Source organism: Dendrobates tinctorius, unplaced genomic scaffold (genome assembly GCF_039654945.1).
Source record: "Dendrobates tinctorius isolate UK_male_01 unplaced genomic scaffold, ASM3965494v1 ptg000015l, whole genome shotgun sequence".
In the NCBI taxonomy this organism is placed as follows: domain Eukaryota; kingdom Metazoa; phylum Chordata; class Amphibia; order Anura; family Dendrobatidae; genus Dendrobates; species Dendrobates tinctorius.
The window spans coordinates 13,806,729-13,826,472 of NW_027361683.1; the positions used below are offsets into that span (position 1 = coordinate 13,806,729).

Genomic DNA, 19,744 nt, shown 5'->3' on the forward strand with positions numbered 1-19,744 from the left:
ACACCTGACCCACTAGTTATATTAGTTGGAATATAACGACAAGTGATATTTCCAAAGGAAAACATCCCACCTCTAGGCAATCTTACATGTTCTGTAAATGATGGAGAGATCACTATACTGTTATACGTCATATTTGCCCACCCTCATACTTTTGCATTTTGTTATCTGAACTGGAGCCACATATAATAGCCCTCTCCCCATCCCCAGTCTGATTCATCATATTTAAATGTTTATCACAAGTCCACTGACAGCATGGATCAGCTGGCATAATTCTTGGAGTCCTTCTGTTAAGGGCATGTCACACTAAGCTGTGTCTGATACTTACCTACACCCGCTCCCCCACTGGTTATCGCTGATCGCGCGAGAACAGGCTGGACTGCTTCTCGTCATCAGCTTCCTGCGGCGCTTCCTGCTGTAACGACGAGCGATGGGTGGAGCCGGGCGGGAGGACGCAGGATCGCCTGGTGTGACAGGTAAGTAGCGACCCCCGTCCCCAGCAATGTCGCTGGTGAGATCTGCCTATGTGGCAGCTCACTAGCGACCACTTAGCGATGTACCAGCGATCCTGACCGCGTCATATCGCTGGTCGGGATCGCTGGTACATCGCTAAGTGTGACAGTACCCTTAATCATTTCTCCCATTAGAAATATTCTTCAGTACAGTTCACATCTTGGGTCACATCTTCTTGGTCTTTGCCCTTCAAAAATGGCTAGTGTTCATCTATTCATCCACTGAGCCAAGTAAAGCCATAGATTCTGTTTGGTTTTCAGAAATCCACATTTTCCATAGCAGGCATCTGTCTGAAGATTGCTTGGCTCTTGAAAGCAGTCGCACAAGATGAAAGCAATAATGCAACACTTACAGATCAGATTTTGATCTAAAGGGAAAACAAAAAACATTATTATCTGAGATCATTGACTGCTACTTCAGAAATGACCTGAGCAGATTCAGGACACCGAATTGATTCCACCAAATTTTAGAAATCCACTGGCTCAGCTATTCTACCTTCTCTCTGTAATATTGACATGTCACTTTACTCAATATTCATACATTTCTGCTGGATAAATCTGATCTGTCACATTACCTCCATTCATTGAAATATCAAACATCACTGTTCAAGGTGCAACTTACAAACGGATTTTACAAACTTATTATGTTCCTAATTGAAAATAAAGATTAAAAACATACATAAAACTAAACAACAACTTTTAGCTAAATACAGTCCGATTCATCACAATGGGATGATTACTTATTTAATTGTTTGCAAACAATTATTTTAACCTTTACCTTTGAGCTCATTAGTCTACCCCCATGTCTTATATATATAGCTAAATACATTGAATCCGATTCCTCTGAAAAACTGGTTTGTCCAGTCTGAAAAAAACAAAACAAAGAGAAAGTTAGAATACGTACAAGTCATATACTGCACTTTGTCCTTATCCTATCTGTTACAAAAACAAACAAACAATCCTCACTGGACATTGTCTTAAAAGGATAACACAGGAATGATGACTGGTGACCAATGTAAAATGATCCAGCCCCATAGACAAAACATGGGAATAGTAGCACCGTCTTTTTGGGGTCTACAATATGACAAGTTCTGCTCTTTCCCAGCCTCACTCTTATCCACCGTTGGGATCTGCATTTCTTGCGACTTTTGTGTAGTTGTAGCAAAGTCGGCTTTTTTACATGAGTCTGTAAATTCAATATCATCATAGATGGCAAGTTCTTCCTTATTCTCAATACTATCAATCTTCTGGTGCAATGAATGGCTCTCTGGTCTGGTATTACAATAACGTTTAATGTGGCCCATCTTCCCACATTTAAAGCAATACCTAGGCCTGTAAACAGCAGACACATTCTTGGATACTTCATCCTGCTCTTTTGACTTAAGACACCACTCAGTTAATAGTTTTACAAATCTTTCATATGAACTGGTATTTCTTAGAGACACTCTTGTGGCACAATCTACATTACAATGATTTGCCATCGAAAATAGAAAACTAGGATCATTCTGAGACATATCTGGATGATTGCAAACATTTCTGTACAATGCCAAATAATTACTACAGAACAACATGGGATCATCAGATCGCCTGAATCTGAACCTTGCCAGGCCTTACCACCCCTAGTATTTCTTCTACTTAAGGTAGATTGCAACTCAGATCTTTTAGACACACTACAATCTTCCACCTCATTCTGGTCTTGCTTCCCTGTAGCTGTCTCTACAACCTGGGTCTGGCAAATGTGATGAGCTTTTAATGGGTTAAGAAGAGGATCCATTTCTTCCATCTCCCCATCAAAATGATCATCCCCCTGTTCAGGGTTGATGACAGTTTCGGAGTCAGTTGACTCCTGTGCATCACCACCCCACTGATCTGGGTTCCTCTCCATCTCTGCTCTGGCCATGGCCAAAGCTTCATTCCTGTTCACCTTCCCCCCTCTTCTTTCTGCACTTATACTGTTTTACACATACAGCAGCCTGTCCTGCATCATGCTGAGTTCCAACACATTTGTCCATTGCTAACTTATTCTGACCCTGTGCTGCCACCAATGCATTCTGGGCCTCACATAGCTGTATTTCCAATTCCTGCACTTTAGTTAACATTCTTTGCTTTTCCTCATGCTGTTTTCTATATGCAGATAGCGGGATCCAGCCACACCTACCAAGAGCACATAATTCTTTCCCTTTTTCTACTTTTACTTTCTGCAAGCATTCTGCTACATCAACAGGCTTTGCATCTTGCCAATATTTGCTCCAACGTTCACTTGAACCAACACTGTGCAACAAAATATGATATGGAGTTTCTTCCCACCATGGAGTCTCAATAGACTCACTTACAACCACTTTTTGTTCCGTTTCTGACAACTTTCTTTGCATATGGGTGTTTTGCTCATGCATATCTCGGTATGCACTGAGTAAAATCCACATACGCCGTCCTAAAGACACTACATCACCTGCCTTAGCAGGGACACCCCTGAGTACTTCAACAACATCAGTGGGTGCTGACTGCATCACCTGCCTTAGCAGGGACACCCCTGAGTACTTCAACAACATCATGGGTTAACTGCATCACCTGCCTTTGCAGGGACACCCTCGAGTAACTTGCCAACATCGAGGGGCTAACTGCATCACCTGCATTTGCAGGGATCCCCATGAGTACACCAACAACATCATGGGGAACTGAGCTCTGGAGCTTATTCTCCCAGGGTTCTGCCAAGCCACAAAAACGCATTTCCTGTGCTATAATATTGTATGGAGCCCTGGTCCAGCCAGGGATCTCCACACAACCATCCTCTTTTTTCTTAAAGAGAGACATTTTGTACGCAATATCACACAATTTTTCTGGACTATCGGAAGTTTAACCAAAAATTCAATTCTAAGCCTTCTGCGTATCCTGCTGACTACACCAATTTATGTATTGCCAACTGTTCAGCAATAAGGTTCGGATACGGCTTTAAAGAAGGCTACTACTTGGATATAACACAATTTTATTATACAATGATTAGCAATTATAGGAAATAGAAAATAGTAGGATATTGCATATACTTATATCTTCAAACTACAAAGATTTTAGTACATATACTCACATCAGAAAGAAGAAAAGAAAAGAATCTTCACTAGGGGCATTTACGTCTGTCCGGAAAATACTTCAACTGGGAGAGCAGTCAGTGAAGACAGAGAATGCTGTCCTAGGATCTACACTGTGCCTCTCACACAGGTCCACAAGCTCCTGCCTTCAGTGCCTGCTTCACCAGCTTTTATATGCTTTAAACAAAAGGTTTATACAATATAATATTGTATAAACATGAAAATACACAAGTTAGTTGTCTGATGTTCCAATCACATAATAGTGGCCACCTATCATGAATAAATAACATCAAACAAATCTTGTGTCTTCGGACTATTTACTTCTGTCCTAATATTTACATATGATAAGAACAAAGTTTCCAACAACTTTCTATGACCAGAGCCCTAGCACAAAATATATATTTCAGCTGCAATTGTCTGTATGCCTAGTCCAGTTTTAACCCCCATATGACACAAATATCAGGTGATGCCTTGTCAATATAAGTCGCATCATTCACTGATCATAAAATTCAAGTAAGTCAACAACGTACACAAAGGTTAATCCTTTCCAGTAATCCAGATTAAACATACTGTTTCATCAAGCATTGTACTCAACACACTGTCTGCATTTCAATAGCCATTGCAGGTCTGACCTCATGGACTCTGGTACTGGATATGGGGCCTTCTAATGACTAATCAATATATTACAATATGTAGGCTATAAGATATCCATATTTTTATTAGCACCACAAACCTGTAGTGTATAAAAATACTCCAACTAACACCTCATTTTTATGCAGAACCAAACAATTCTGAAAACTTATGTCAAACCTATTGTCAATTCATATTTTATTTTATTATTTTAAGATTCTTTATGTCAATGGATTTGGACATACCATCAGCAGATTTGACTTTTGGTACCATCTTTATGCTGATGACACACAACTATATACGTCTTCTCCCGACCTTACCCCAGCTGTACTACAGAACGCCAGTGACTGTCTGTCCGCAGTCTCCAATATCATGTCCACTCTCTATCTGAAATGCAACCCCTCCAAAACTGAACTTCTTCTGCTCCCGCCGTCTACTAACCTCCCTAAATCTGACATTTCCGTCTCCGTGGGTGGTACAACAATAACACCCGGCAGCAGGCGCGCTGTCTGGGTGTCATGTTTGACACCAATCTCTTCTTCACATTCCATATACAATCTCTTGCCCGCTCTTGCCGCTTACACCTAAAGAACATCTCTAGAATCCGCCCTCTTCTCACCATGGAAACAACAAAAGCCCTCACGGTAGCATTGATCCACTCCCGCCTGGATTACTGCAACGCTCTATTAATTGGCCTCCCCATCACTCGACTATCCCCTCTCCAGTCCATACTTAATGCAGCAGCCAGGGTCGTCCATCTGGCTAATCAGTACTCGAACATGTCCTCTCTTCGTCAGTTATTACACTGGCTGCCCATTCATTATAGGATCCAATTCAAAGTACTCGTTCTCACCCACAAAGCTCTCCACAGTGCGGCACCCGCCTACATCTCCTCCCTCATTTCTGTCTATCGGCCTAGCCGATCACTCCCCTCTGCAATCGACTTTCGACTAACTTCTGCACTAATCCGTACCTCCCACTCCCGACTCCAAGACTTCTCCCATGCTGCTCCTATCCTAGGGAATGCTCTACCCCAAGAAATTAGGACTAACCACAATTTGCATAGCTTTAGGCACTCCCTCAAAACACATTTGTTCAGAGCGGTCTATCACGCTCACTAATCAAGGTCATTCTATGTGTAAGTGTGCGTGTGTAGCCCATTCACTATCTCCATCCATCCCTCACTCCCTCAAGATGGCTGGACCTTCATTGTAAATACATCATTGTAAATACACACCTGTACTTTGTATCTCCCTCACCTCATTGTAGATTGTAAGCTCTCACGAGCAGGGTCGTCTTATTTCGTCTTATTTTGCTTTAATTATTGTATTGTTAACGTTGTTACTTATGACTTGTGTTTTGAAACTGTTAAACTGTAAAGCGCTGCGGAATATGTTGGCGCTATATAGATAAAGATTATTGTTATTAATGGATTTGGCTTCTAAAAATTAGAACTTCAACTACACTATAGGTCAGAAAACCTTCAAAACTTTTAATCTGTTCAGCTGGATCTATGCCTTTCTCCTTCTAATGTATTACCTTGTCTTGTTTTTCTTCTCATTGATTGCACTCCTAATGTATACCTTCACGTTGGTGTACTTTTCTGCTGCCCACACATCCCCTAGTACTATTCTCAGCATTGAGAACAATGGAAAAGTCTCTGCACTTCTTCTCCAAACACAGCATATAATACACAGGGAAACTGCAGTTGTAACCCCCTCCCATTCCTTCTTCTGTGTACAATGTAATAGATCAGGGTAGACATTTTTTTTGTCATTGCTGAATATAAGGGAAAAGCTGCAGGTAGGAGAGGAAGGGGGTTATACAGAAAAGTGGAGAGATATATCAAAGCTTCAACTGGCTTATCATCCCACTGCCCCCAAAATGTGTAAAAAGGATACTTCAATTAATTTATTTCAAGAATTTAGATTTTAGACTAGTACTTGCCTCTAAACATTAATTTATCATATTATGAATGGAGCCATGATCAGATTATGTGGACAACAAACCCCTAAACATCCCTTAGGTGCAACAAACCCCTAAAGAACACGAAGAATGAAGGTGATTAATTAATAATTGAAAGTACAGTATGATTATGGTATAAATTTTGATGTCTTTGATTTCAGCCACCAGAGTGTAATATGACTATTTTTCAGCCACAGAGAACAAATATATTTAGTTTTATACTCTAATTGCAAAAGAAGATTCTGGTTGACAATAAGGTTGGCAAGAGCTGTATGGTAGTATATAAGATGACTTTTGGAAATATACTGCTTGTTACATGGATAAAGCAATAATGAGATGATTATTAATTAATCATGGCCTTTAGGGACCTTTATGAGAAATGGGGGAAAGGAGAGTAATTACAACTTAGCATTATGCTAGAACACTGAGTGATGATTTAAAAGTCTTGCTAATTGTCATAAATGTCCTACTTTTATCTGCAGGCCCAGTGGGAAGGGCTGACCGGACGAATTGTGTTCAACAAAACCAGTGGGCTCCGAACAGATTTTGATCTTGATATCATAAGTCTCAAGGAAGATGGCTTAGAGAAGGTATTAACAATTGATTTATTGCATGTAATGTCGCTCTGATATTGTGTCACACTGATCTTCTACATCCAAAAATGACCCCTACTACTACCTTATACATATTTCTAGTTAACAATATTTTTCAGTCTTCTCAACAAACACCTTTCTAATACAGTAACCCACTGTCAAAATGTATCAAAGTTATAGGTGTTAAATGCATAGTTGTTATTTTTTATACAATTCAGTTCAATCTATGTCATTTTATTAATTCAACAGGGTTTCACATAACTGTGGTGATGTGTTTAGGTAGAATTTATCAGGTTGGTAGGGGGAGGTGGCGACTGTTGTAAAACCTGATGAAGGACTCTGTCCAAAGCTTTGCTTCCTTTTAGAGGTGAGCAAATTTGCTCGGATTCAGTTCCGAATATGATCGGATTCAAATGTTGTTTTTGCAATATTTGTCGAACACAGCCGAACGTCATTAGATTCAATGGGAGTACAAATTACCGAATATGTTCGGAACCGGTCAAAAGACATACATTCGGCACAAATAGTGTTCGAATATGGCCCGAATATGTCAAAATCAGATTCGGGGACAAAAACCGAACAAATTAGCTAATCTCTACTTCCTTTATCTGAGATCCAAGGGGTAGCGTTTCTCCTTGCGGAGAGTGACATGTTAAGCATGCCGAGATGATGAGTCTTTTAAGGCCTGTTTTACACATCCGTCTTTTAGATCAGTTGTTAACCGCCAAAATGGCGGAAAATGGATCCGTTGGCGGACTGACAGGAACATGTGGCACCGGACCGTTGTTCAGACGGATCCGGCGAAAGCTGAATTTTAAAGGAATCCTGCCCAGAAAAAGGAGAGAGAGAGAGTTTTTTTTTCCAGCCGCCAGACCTGGCATTTAGGGTTAAATTTCCACCAGAGTCAATCCTTCTGGGCAAGCGCAGTGTACAAATGTGGATCCGGCCAGCAAAAAAACGTTGCAGTGTCCATCCTGTCATGTCTGTGGATGCCAAAATTTTGGCGGATCCATAAAAAACCAGATCCAACAGATAACCATCCATCAAGATCTGCCGATAATGCAAGTGAGTCGCCCCTCACACCCAGGGCAGCGGGGTACCCAGTACCGGGCCAGTGTCAGGGGGATGAGTCACAGCAGCAGTGACCCGGTCCGTGGCACTGGGTGCCCAATATCAATGGCGGTGATGTTAATGGTGTTAAAGTTTATTTGAATAGTTTGTGATACCACCCGTGGTGTTTGGCAAGGGAGATGGTAAGCCAACCCTGCATGCAGATCCGCTGGGACTGATGGTGTGGTGCAGCAAAGATGGTATAGCTCCCCACAGGTGGAGCTGTAGTCCCGGGGCAGTGTAGGTGCAATGGGTGAGGAGAGGCGCAGAATGGTATAGATGCTGGTACCCAGATGTAGCGGTGCTGAAGGTGTTAACGGCGAATTAATGGAGGACACCAGGGCTTGCAGTTTCAAAGCTTTACTCACAGTTCGTGGTACCCACTGGTGCCTGCCTCCGTGCCGTGTCCTCTGGGGTAGAGACTCAATCAATCTCCCTGGCAAGTCAGGGTTCTCCTCTCCAACACTCCGCCAACATGTGCCTTTCCTGAACGACTCCTCTATTGCGCCTTTTAGTGTGAAGAACTCCAGTACCATAGTTCTCTGGAATTCCTCCTGTCAGATGTTCCTAGAACCTTATTTGTATGACAGACAGCTGTAGCCTCTATCGGGGACTCCCTTCTCAGAAGTCCTTGCTCTCTTTCCAGTTGCTGTTGTGTCCCAAGTCTTTGATGGGAGTAGTGCATTTACAGCCAACTACTCCACCGGTGTCTGCTGCAGAACCATAAGTGTCCATACAACCTCGGGGACCAGGCCCTGGCCTTGCGCTGAGAACCTATAGGCAGGGTTCCTCTTCCAACCCACAACTCCTCTCTGTTCTCCTACTCCTTCGCTCCGCGCTGTTCCTTCTCTCTCTTACGGAAGCTTAGGTTGTAGGTCTACGTCTTTCTCCTTCTCTTCTCTTTCCCGTGCCAGCTGGCTCAGATCACTGAGGCAGCTGCAGCACTCTTTCTAAAATAAACTCAAACTGAACTCAAGCTAACTTCAGAACTGAACTTCTCTGGGACTCACCCCAGACTGACCTTCTGTCAGACTGACCTACACCTCTTCACTTTCCCCCTCTTTTATACTAACTCCACCCACCTCCCAGCACATCTCGTGTTATGAAGCAGGGTTCCATGAAGGGTGCTCTGCTACCCCCAGCCTGAAGCTGCTGGGCGGACCTACTGAACTATCCTGTGTGGGATGCAGGTGTTGGAGTGAGGAAAGGAGTTTCCAACTTACCTAGTTGGTGGGGCACCACAACTTAGGAGAAGGTGCAGTACCTCTGTGGCGGCTGGGCCTCAGGGGCACCACACAAGTCAATGGGGAAAAAAGCGGATCCGCCAAGAAAAATGGTGGATCCGTTTTTTTCATAACGGCGGATTTTGACTGATGGTGACAGACGAATGTGTGAAAGAGGCCTAAGCCGCAATACTTCCTTTATCTGAAATTCTGATATATAAAATAAAATTGCATCCATCATAAACAAAATCTGTGGTGCTGTTCCTAGTCTCTGGATTTACACATAATCCAGAACCCCTAGTGGTCATATCCAGCACACAACACTAAATGAGACCACCATACTTCCTATAAAGCAGTGGATTGACTTGTAATATTAGAATGGCAAAAGAGCAAGTAATTTCACCAGGCACAAAAAATGTTCCACATAATAACATATATAATATATATGCTATGGATGCTGTGCTCTTGTATTCTAAAAATACAGTGCCTAGTAATAAGTGGTTTATAATATAAAAGTATTTTTTAATGTATCTTTAAAGGAGTAAGTAGGTGACATTTTTGGGTGATTGTTCTTTTTTTAGAGAGGTAATATGAGCTTGGAACCCCAGGGAAAAACTTAGTAATGTTTATTGAATTAATTTACATGTTGATTGGATGGAAATAACTATTCTTTGTAGCAATTGAGGGCCAGGAATAGTCTCTCTGATTGAAATTGCATGCTATTCTTGAACGTTAGAGTTCCCACTGGTATACAGCGTCTAGGAAAATGGTATCAAGTCGCTTAGAAACATGTAACAGGCTTTTTCTGAAAAGTAAATAGTTGAAGACTAATGTGAATAAAGCCACCGTCACACCTAGCGATCTCGCTAGCGAGATCGCTGCTGAGTCACAATTTTTGTGACGCAACAGCGATCTCACCAGCGAGACAGCTGTGTGTGACAGCGATCAGCGACCGCCCCCCCTGCCGGTTATCGCTGATCGTCCTGGAATAGCCAGGACATTTTTTTGATCGCTGGTCTCCCACTGGCCAGCACGCATCGCTGCATGTGACAGGCAGGAGACCAGCGATCAGCGCGCTGGTAACTAGGGTAAACGTCGGGTATCTAAGCAGTGTGTGTCACTTAGAAACCCAAAGTGTACCTTAGCTACCAGCGCGCTGATGCAGGGAGCTGGTAACCAAGGTACACATCGGGTTTCTAAGTGACGAGCGTTGCTTAGAAACCCGATGTGTACCTTAGTTACAAGCTCCCTGCATCAGTGCGCTGGTAACTAACGTACACAGCAACGCCGGGCGCTCGGCGTCGCTGGTGAAGCTGTCTGTTTGACAGCTCACCAGCGATCATGTAGCGACTCACCAGCGATCCTGACAAGTTGATATCGCTGTCGGGATCGCTGGTGAGTCACTATGTGTGACGGGGCCCTTAGAGTAGATCTAGAAAGCTTAAGGACAGTTACTTGAAGGATTTTTAATAAACGGTGGTCACTCAATGGGAGATAGATATACTGTAGGTAATATAATACACAGTTAAAAGCTATGTGCCCACAATCAGGAATAGTAGCATTTTGGACACAGAGTATTTTCGCTGCTTCTAAAATGCAGCATTCTACATTACGCACTTGTCTTTTGGATCTATGCAGATTTGCCCCATCTAATGACAGTCTATTCAGGGAAAGTATGCAAAGAAGCAGAGTGGGCATGGGATTTCTATAAATCCTATCCACTGTGCTTGTAATGCAGAATGCAGCGCTTTGGAAGCAGCAAAAAAACGCTACTATTACTGATCGTGGAGACGCAGCCTAATGTTGACAGTCCTTTACAGAAGTCACAGCTAAATGTTGTGTACAATAAGGAAAGACAGTGGTGGTTAAACTTGTAGAGTGTGAGAAAAAATATATTATTTAACCTAAAAAATCAACCCTTAAAGCAGGGGTCTCAAACTCGGCTGAGTAAATGGGCCGCACATAAAAAAAAATTTGAGCTGAGGGGGCCACATTCCTTTCAAACTTAATACACCCTGTACACGCGTGGCTCCGCACACCTCGTACACACTCGTCTTTGCTCCGTACACCTTGTACACAAAGGGCTCCGCTCCGTACACCTCATACACACAGGGCTCCGCTCCATACACCTCATAAACACAGGGCTCCGCTCCGTACACTTCATACACACAGGGCTCCGCACACCTCGTACACACGCGGCTTTGCTCCGTACACCTCATACACAAAGGGCTCCGCTCCGTACACCTCTTACACACAGGGCTCCGTACACCTCGTACACACAGGGCTCCGTACATCTCGTACACACAGGGCAACGCTCCGTACACCTCATACACACAGGGCTCCGTACACCTCATACACACACGGCTCCACTCCATACACCTTGTACACACTGGGCTTCGCTCCATACACCTCATACACACAGAGCTCTGTACACCTCGTACACACATGGCTCCACTCCATACACCTCGTACACACAGGGCTCTGCTCCTTACACTTCGTACACACAGGGCTCTGCTCCTTACACTTCGTACACACAGGGCTCTGCTCCGTACACCTCGTACACACAGGGCTCTGCTCCGTACACCTCGTACACACAGGGCTCCACTCCATACACCTCGAACACACAGGGCTACGCTCCATACACCTCATACACACAGGGCTCTGCTCCTTACACTTCGTACACACAGGGCTCTGCTCCTTACACTTCGTACACACAGGGCTCTGCTCCGTACACCTCGCACACTCAGGGCTCTTCTATGTACACCTTGTACATACAGGGCTCCACTCCATACACCTCGAACACATAGGACTACGCTCCATACACCTCGTACACACAGGGCTCCGCTCCGTACACCTCATACACACAGTGCTCCTTACACCTCGTACACACACGGCTCCGCTCCATTACACCTCGTACACACAGGGCTCCGCTCCGTACACCTCATACACACAGGGCTCCGCTCCGTTCACCTTGTACACACAGGGCTCCGCTCCATACACCTCGTACACACAGGGTTCCGCACACCTCGAATACACAGGGCTTTGCTCCATACACCTAGTACACACAGGGCTCCACTCCATACACCTCATACACACAGGGCTCCACACATATCGAATACACAGGGCTCTGCTCCATCCACCCTGTAAACCCCTCCTGACCCCACACATAAACTTACCTTCAACCAGTACCATGATAACCAGCACACAGACCGCAGCGTCCTGCACACACTGAGGCCCCTGATCATGTGACCCCTGACTTCTCCCCCTCCTGTGACCTCATCACAGGTCCTGTGCAGTGTGTGCACACAGAACAGCCAATGCCATCGCCGCTCCTGAATGCGTGCCTTCCCCCTGCCTCAGGGAGTGAGACATGTGGTGCACCGTGGGCTGCAGATGCCTGCCTCAGGGGCTGCGTCTTTGAGACACCTACCTTAAAGGTTTAATTGTAAATAGTCTGGTCAGTGCTGGAAGTGAAGGGGTTAATTTCAGTGTGTCTTGTGTTCTAGAGCAGAAAAAAGGGTTAATGTTGCATAGCTTGCATTCAGTTGGTTGGCTGCTCTCCATGGTCCCTCAAACACAGATTGTCATCCATATCCTGATCCCTTGCATAATTCTCCACTAGCACTTGCCTGTTAAAGGGAACCAGCTCATTTTTCCACAATAAGTTGCGGCCACTGTCTTTTGGGGCTTATCTACAGCATTCTGTAATGCTGCAAATAAGTGTGGCGCCCCTGAGGCTCAGTCGCCACAGAGGTACTGCACCTCCTCCTGAGGTGTGGTTCCCCACCATCCAGGTAAGTTGGAGGCTCCTGACCATGCTCCAACACTCGCTCCCCACACAACAGAGTAGTTCAGCAAAGCCACATTGCGGCTCCTTGCTTGGAGATTAGCAGAGCACCTTTGGTGGCTCCCTGCTTGGAACACGAAACGTGCTGGGAGGCGGGTGGAGTTGAGAATACATAAAAGAGTGGGAAGGTTTAGAATTACAGGTCAGTCTGGGAGAGGAAGCCACTCAGAGAGGAGTGAGGAAAGGAGATCCCTGGAAGAGGGATGGAGGAAGGAGGTGCTGCAGTAGACCTGAGTGACCCGGGTCTGCTGGCACGGGAAAGGAAAGAAGGAGAAAGACATTGAACTGAAACCTGATCTTCCATAGGAGAGAGATTAGTACGGAACGAAGGAGTAAAAGGGAACAGAGAGGACGTGGGTTAGAGGAAGAACCCTGCCTAGAAGTTCTAAGCGCAAGGCCGGGGCCCGGTCCCCGAGGTTGTATGGACACTAATGGTTCTGCAGCAGACACCGGTGGAGTAGTGGGCTGTAAATGCACTACTCCCATCTAAGACTTGGGGGCACAACAGCAACTTGGATAGTGAGCCGGGACTCAGGAGTAAGGAGTCCCCGAAGTAGGCTACAGCTGTCTTCCCTACAAGTAGAGTTCTTGGGAACATCTGTCAGGAGGCATTCCAGTGTAACTCAGTACTGGGAGTACTTCACACTTAAAGGCGCTATAGAGGAGATGTTCAGAAAGGCACAAGTTGACCCGGAGGACACGGCACGGAGGCAGGCACCTGTGTATACTACAGACTGTGAGTAAAGCATTGGAACTGCAAGCCCTGTTGTCCTCCATTCATTCTTGTGCCAACGCATCCAGCCCCGCTACACCTGGGTAACAGCTTCTACACCGCTTGTGCCTCTCCTCTTCCCCCACATCTACACTGCCCTGGGGCTATAGCTCCACCTGTGGGGAGCTTCACGATCTTGGCTGCAACACACCACCAGCCCCAGAGGATCTGCATGCAGCGTCGGCCTAACATCTCACTTGCCGAAACACCACAGGTGGTGTCACGAAATATTCATTCAAACCATTACATTTCCCCTATTACTTGGGTGCCCAGGGCCACGGACCGGGTCCCCGCTGCTGTGACACATCCCGCTGATCCCGGCCCGGTACCGAGTACCCCACAGCCCTGGGAGGGCGACCCATAAGCCCCCAATCTAACCTGAAAGACAAGAAAAACAAGTTTTATTATACTCACCCGGGGGCGGTCCGGTCTGATGGGTGTCGCAGGTCCGGGTCTGGCGCCTCCCATATTCTAGCGATGACATCCTTCTCCTTGCTTTGTGTCGCGGCTCCTGCACAGGCGTACTGATTTGCCCTGTTGAGGGCGGAGCAAAGTACTGAAGTGCGCAGGTGCTGGACCTCTCTGACTTTTCACAGTACCTGTCAACTGCAGTAATTGGCTCTGCCCTAAACAGGGCAGATCAGTACACCTGCACAGGAGCCGCAATACAAAGCAAGGAGGAGAACATCATCGCACCGGACTCGTACCTGCAACGCCCATGGGACTGGACCAACCCAGGTGAGTATAATAAAACTTGTTTTTCTTCTCTTTCAGGTTAGATCGGGAGCTTATCTACAGCATTACAGAATGCTGCAGATAAGCCCCGAAAGGAAGTGGACGCAGCTTATTGTGGAAAAATGAGCTGACAGGTTTCCTTTAAGATAGTTTGCTCCCTATGGCCCCCTCTCTTATAGATTGCTCCCTATGCTCCATTGATTTTTTCACCCTTTGTTGCACAGATAGTCTCCCAATGCCTCACTCTTCTCACAGACTGCTCCCATTACCGTCATTTTTGCTTACAGACTACTTCACATGTTTGCTTGTCACATAAAATGCTCCTTACACCCTCCTCCCTATCACATGACCCCTTCTTCGATCACAGTACCTTCCAATTACTTTGTCATCCATAACAAGACGCAGGACTAAGGGTACCGTTACACCTAGCGACTCACCAGCGATCCCGATCAGCGATATGACGCGGTCAGGATCGCTGGTGAATCGCTAGGTGGTCGCTAGTGAGCTGCCACACAGGCAGATCTCACCAGCAACATCGCTGGAGTCGGGGATCGCTACTTACCTGTCAGATGCGGAGATGCTGCGTCCTCCCGCCCGGCTCCACGCGTCGCTCGTCGTCACAGCAGGAAGCGCCGCAGGAAGTGGACGACGAGGAATGATCCAGGAGCTTCTCGCGCGATCAGCGATAACCAGCGGGGGAGCTGGTCGGAGGTAAGTATCAGACACAGCGATATCGCTAGCAATATCGCTGCAATGTCACAAAATCAGTGACTTTACAGTGATATTGCTAGCGATATCGCAGTGTGTAACGGGGGCTTTACTGTTCAGCTCCCTGTTTCCTCCCTACACTGATCATAGAGATTAGTGCAGGGAGATAGAGAACTGTGCAGCAACAATTAAGCGGCATTTACACTGGCCTATATCTATCAGATTCTAACTGAAACGACCTATCGTTTATAATAAGAGTGCAATGCGAATGGATTGAGCGGCTGAACTATATGTGCAAAAATGCTCATTTATCGTGCATAAAATTTCTTAGGCGAGCAAAAAAATTCTCACTTAACTTTTGAAAATTGTGCAATGTAACTATAGTTTGTTCGCTCATTCAGTTATTTATCTGAGAAAAAGGAGGAATGGAAATAAAATTCTTAAATAGGTTTGATCGTGTTCCAAAGGAAAATTTCAGTAGCTGTTGGAGTGCTGAAGATTTTCGCAAAAATTTTCACTTCACAAACCCGATGACATTTTCTTTGTGCAGTATCAGTGGAAATGTTTGCACAGTACTTTATGAATTCATGTATTAAAAATAAATAATATCACTTGAGAACACACTAACCCATCAAATTATCTGTTTGTGTGAACACAGGGCACGATGTTCAGTGTTACCATGTAGCGATTACAATTCAACCATTTTATTCATGATTCCCGGCCTGTATAAACACTTGTCCGACATCATTTGCTAGTCATGAGTTATGATTGCATTGTTCATCACTGAAATGATTATTTGCTTGTGTAAATGTACCCTTAGACTGTAAAGTTCTCTTTATGGTCAGGTAGATAGCTTCATCAACACTGCCTGATTATAAAGACAGCTCAGGGAGTCTGCATGGTAGTGATTAATCTTTCCACGAGCAGGCAAGCTTTTATGCTAAAAGGAAAAGTGATGCTGAGGGTCATGACTCTCATTTCTTGTGTCTTTCTATGGTAGATTAAATCAAAACTGGAATTGTTCTTTTGTTTCTCCACAGAGACATAGTGGAAGGGCCAATTTAGATTTTTTTTTCTATGATTTCTTTGTATACCTAAGTAGATTTCCCATTTAAAGAAATTAGACAACTTTTAAAAATGCTTTAAAAAAGAACTGAGAAAATGTTAACTTCTTCTTATCCATGCAGACCTATTACCAAGATTCTGCTGGTTATTGTAGTATTTACAATCTGTTCACATCTGATAACCGTGTTCACATGTTGTAGTAGTGTAAGGGAGGTCCAGGACCATAGTTATGGCCCAGCACTCCGGTGTATCTGAGCTCTGGCCTTCTCTTACATGAAAACAGCATTCTTTCACCAGCATACCTGTGTCTTCTCTCACTGCGCCATCAGGGATACCACTGTGGTGCTGAAGCCTTTCTACAATTGGTTTTGCAAGAATTGAGACACAGTCTGGTTCAAATGCAATAAGTGAAACTTTACTTGAATAACTTGGCAGCACATTCTTGTCAGTAACAACATCAACAGCAAGTTCAATGCAGTTCCCATCCTGTTCTTTCCCTGTAGTACTTAGTTCCACATCCTCCAGTACATTATGGGGTAATAGCGCCTTAGGCGGTATCGCAGCATTCTCCCTGTTCAGACTCACTGTGCTTGGGGATTCTCTGGTCCGTTTCACCCTGGTCCTGAGAGCATCAGCCCATGCAATATTCTGCCGCATGTTGAACATCTGCGCCCTGTACTCTTCCGGACCGCTTCCTTTCTCCAGCTATGAACTGCTGCAATCCTGCTGCTTGACACCATACTTCTGTCCTATAGACTCCAAATAGCTAAGCTTCCCTTCTTCTTAAACATTGCAGAACTGCTGTGGTGTCCTGGGCTTAGAGCCCATGTGGACTATTTGGGTGCCTCGGCCCTTCTGACTACCTAAGGGAACATTCCTAACTTACCACACAGCAGCCCATCCTATAGTTATCCCTTTCCTACACTATACACTACGTGAAAGCTCTGCACGCTATAATTCCTCCATCTAGTGGCCAATTCAATAACTGCACTTATCCTATACACTATACATAGCAGCATTGCAATAATATAACATTTCACATATATACATTTAGCAAGACACAGTAATACACATAACAGTGTAGCAGTACCATTATATAGGAGTGGTAATACACTAAGTCGTGTAACAGTGCCATCATATGTTAGCAAATATGCATACACTGATAACACACGGCACCGGGATGAAGGAGAAAGCCACAGGTATAAACGTAATATAGCATACCCCCTACACTAGCAATTAGCTACTGGCAACTAGAGATGAGCAAGTGGTGTACATATAAACAATGGAGTCCAATAGTGCTATTTCTATTTGTCCCTCACCCTTTCCTCTCCCTTCCAAAAATAAATTCAGCAGAGTAGGATGTGTTCTGGAGCATAGACAGTTAGAAAGACATGTATTGTGTCAATTTAAATATTAATTTGACACTTTTTTGTCCCTTAGATTTCTCACCAACTATGTTACCCTTTTCATGGCTCCCCTAGTGTGTGATACCACCAAAAATGGCTACCCCCCACATTATAATGCCACCACAGTTAATTCCCCCACATCATCCCACACTTTCACTGTATAACAACCTCACAGTGCATCCAGTAAAGAATGATGCTCACACAGTGCCCTCAACACAGTGTTTTGGCTTCGCAATGCCTACAAAATAGTACAATGTCTCCACAGAGCTCCCATCAAATTATGATACCCCTATAGTGCCCCGCACAAAGTGATGTTCCCAGAGTTTCCCCCACACAAATAATGAAGCCCTTTACAGTGCCCCACACATATTATGAGGCCCACAAAATGACTCCAAACACAGTATGCTGTCCCCACAGTCCTTCCTGAAAGTATGATATGCCACAGTATGAGGGCCAAGCAACCCTATATAAAAGCTTGAAGACAAAGGATTATTCCGGCACTGGAGATTTTCCCATAAAAAAATCATCTTTATTCAAGAAATCTTAATGGTTAAAAAACAATACATGAGAGGGAAACCCCTGTCGCATTTCGGACCTGAAGCGGTCCTTCCTCGACCACTTCAGGTCCGAAACGCATCAGCGTTGGGGGCTTCCCCCTCATGTATTGTTTTTTAACCATGAAGATTACTTGAATAAAGATGATGTTTTTTAAGGAAAAATCTCCAGTGCCGGAAAAATCCTTTGTCTTCAAGCTTGTTCATACGTGGTAGTCAGCCACTGAATTCCAGGCACGGACAGTCTCCAAGCATAGTCTGGTGAGCAATTATCCTTTCCCCCTGCTTTCCTATTTTTAACCCCATATATAGTTTGATGTCCCCACAATGATGCCCTCACAATTATTTTAACTCATTAAATTCATAATATGATGCCCTTCACATTCCCACACAGTGTGATCCACATGGCACTATTGCAGAGTATGATGCCCTACAATCCACCATGCAGCATAATGGCTTTCCCAGCCCCCATCAAATTATTATGCCACCCACAGTTCCCCTACACATAGTATGATACATACCCCCCACACACACACTGACACCCCTTAACCCCCAACATGTAGTGGCTGATAAAAAAATAAAAACTCACATAACCCCTTCCACTAATGCATAGCTGTGGTCCGTGCAGCATGTGGAATGAGGATCTACACAGCCAGAGTGATCTAGTGATGTAACTGTGCTTGCTTTGCTGAGCTTCAGATGCACAAGTTGAAGGACATCAAGAGAGCTGACAGCTCCTTTTTCTACAATTGTATTAATCTGTATCTGCATCCTGAGGGTGCAGGTATCATTGAAATTGAGAAGCAAGGTTGGGGAAACAGCGCCACTCAAGAAAATTCACCCACGACTCACAGGCATCTTACTGGTGGTATGATCTTTAGGTATTAGCAATATGTGACTGAGTTAATTGTTTTGAAGTGAAATGAAACAGCTTTCAACATTACAAAATACATTGACTTTTTCAAAACCAGAAAAATGGTCACTGTATACATTTTTGGATTTGTTTTAACTCCTTAATGACCAGTGATGGACATATCACGTTGTGAGCAGGTGTCAGCTCTCACACCATGACGTATTATGTCTGTCATGACTTTAAACTTTCACTGCATGCTAGCAGTTCCCATACTCAGAGCCCTGAGATGCATCAAAGTGACTGGTCACAGCATGATCGTTCTGGAAGTGCTGAAATATCAGCACCTCCCGCCCAATCACAGCAGGAGCTCGCTGCTGGTAGTGGCCAAGCTCCTGCTGTGACAACCAGGGATGGTGTCAGCACCGCCCATGGCAATTTAACCCCTTTAAATTCTGTGGCCGAGACCAATCACAATATTTAGGAGGCAGGGAGTGGGAGGGAGCTTCCACTCTCTTCAGATCCGTGCCCCCACGATGTCACCGAAGGGGCTCATCCATTCCTATGGTGACCTTGGCTTGTCATGATGACCCCCGGGTCAACAAACTATGGAAAGCATCTTTAACCGTGGTCTAAGATGCTTCTGTAGAAGTATAATGCATTGCAATGCAGGTGCATAGAGGGACCAAGTAAA

The 19,744-nt window shown here is 44.6% G+C and overlaps 1 protein-coding gene across 1 annotated transcript in view; it reads left to right on the forward strand.

The window, feature by feature from the left end:
* Window positions 1-19,744, forward strand: part of GRIK3 (glutamate ionotropic receptor kainate type subunit 3) — a 990,088-nt gene that overhangs the window by 544,238 nt on the left and 426,106 nt on the right. Inside the window, exon 8 of the mRNA XM_073562506.1 lies at window positions 6,670-6,777. Coding sequence (XP_073418607.1) covers window positions 6,670-6,777 — 108 coding nt within the window. The remainder of the gene's footprint in view (window positions 1-6,669; window positions 6,778-19,744) is intronic.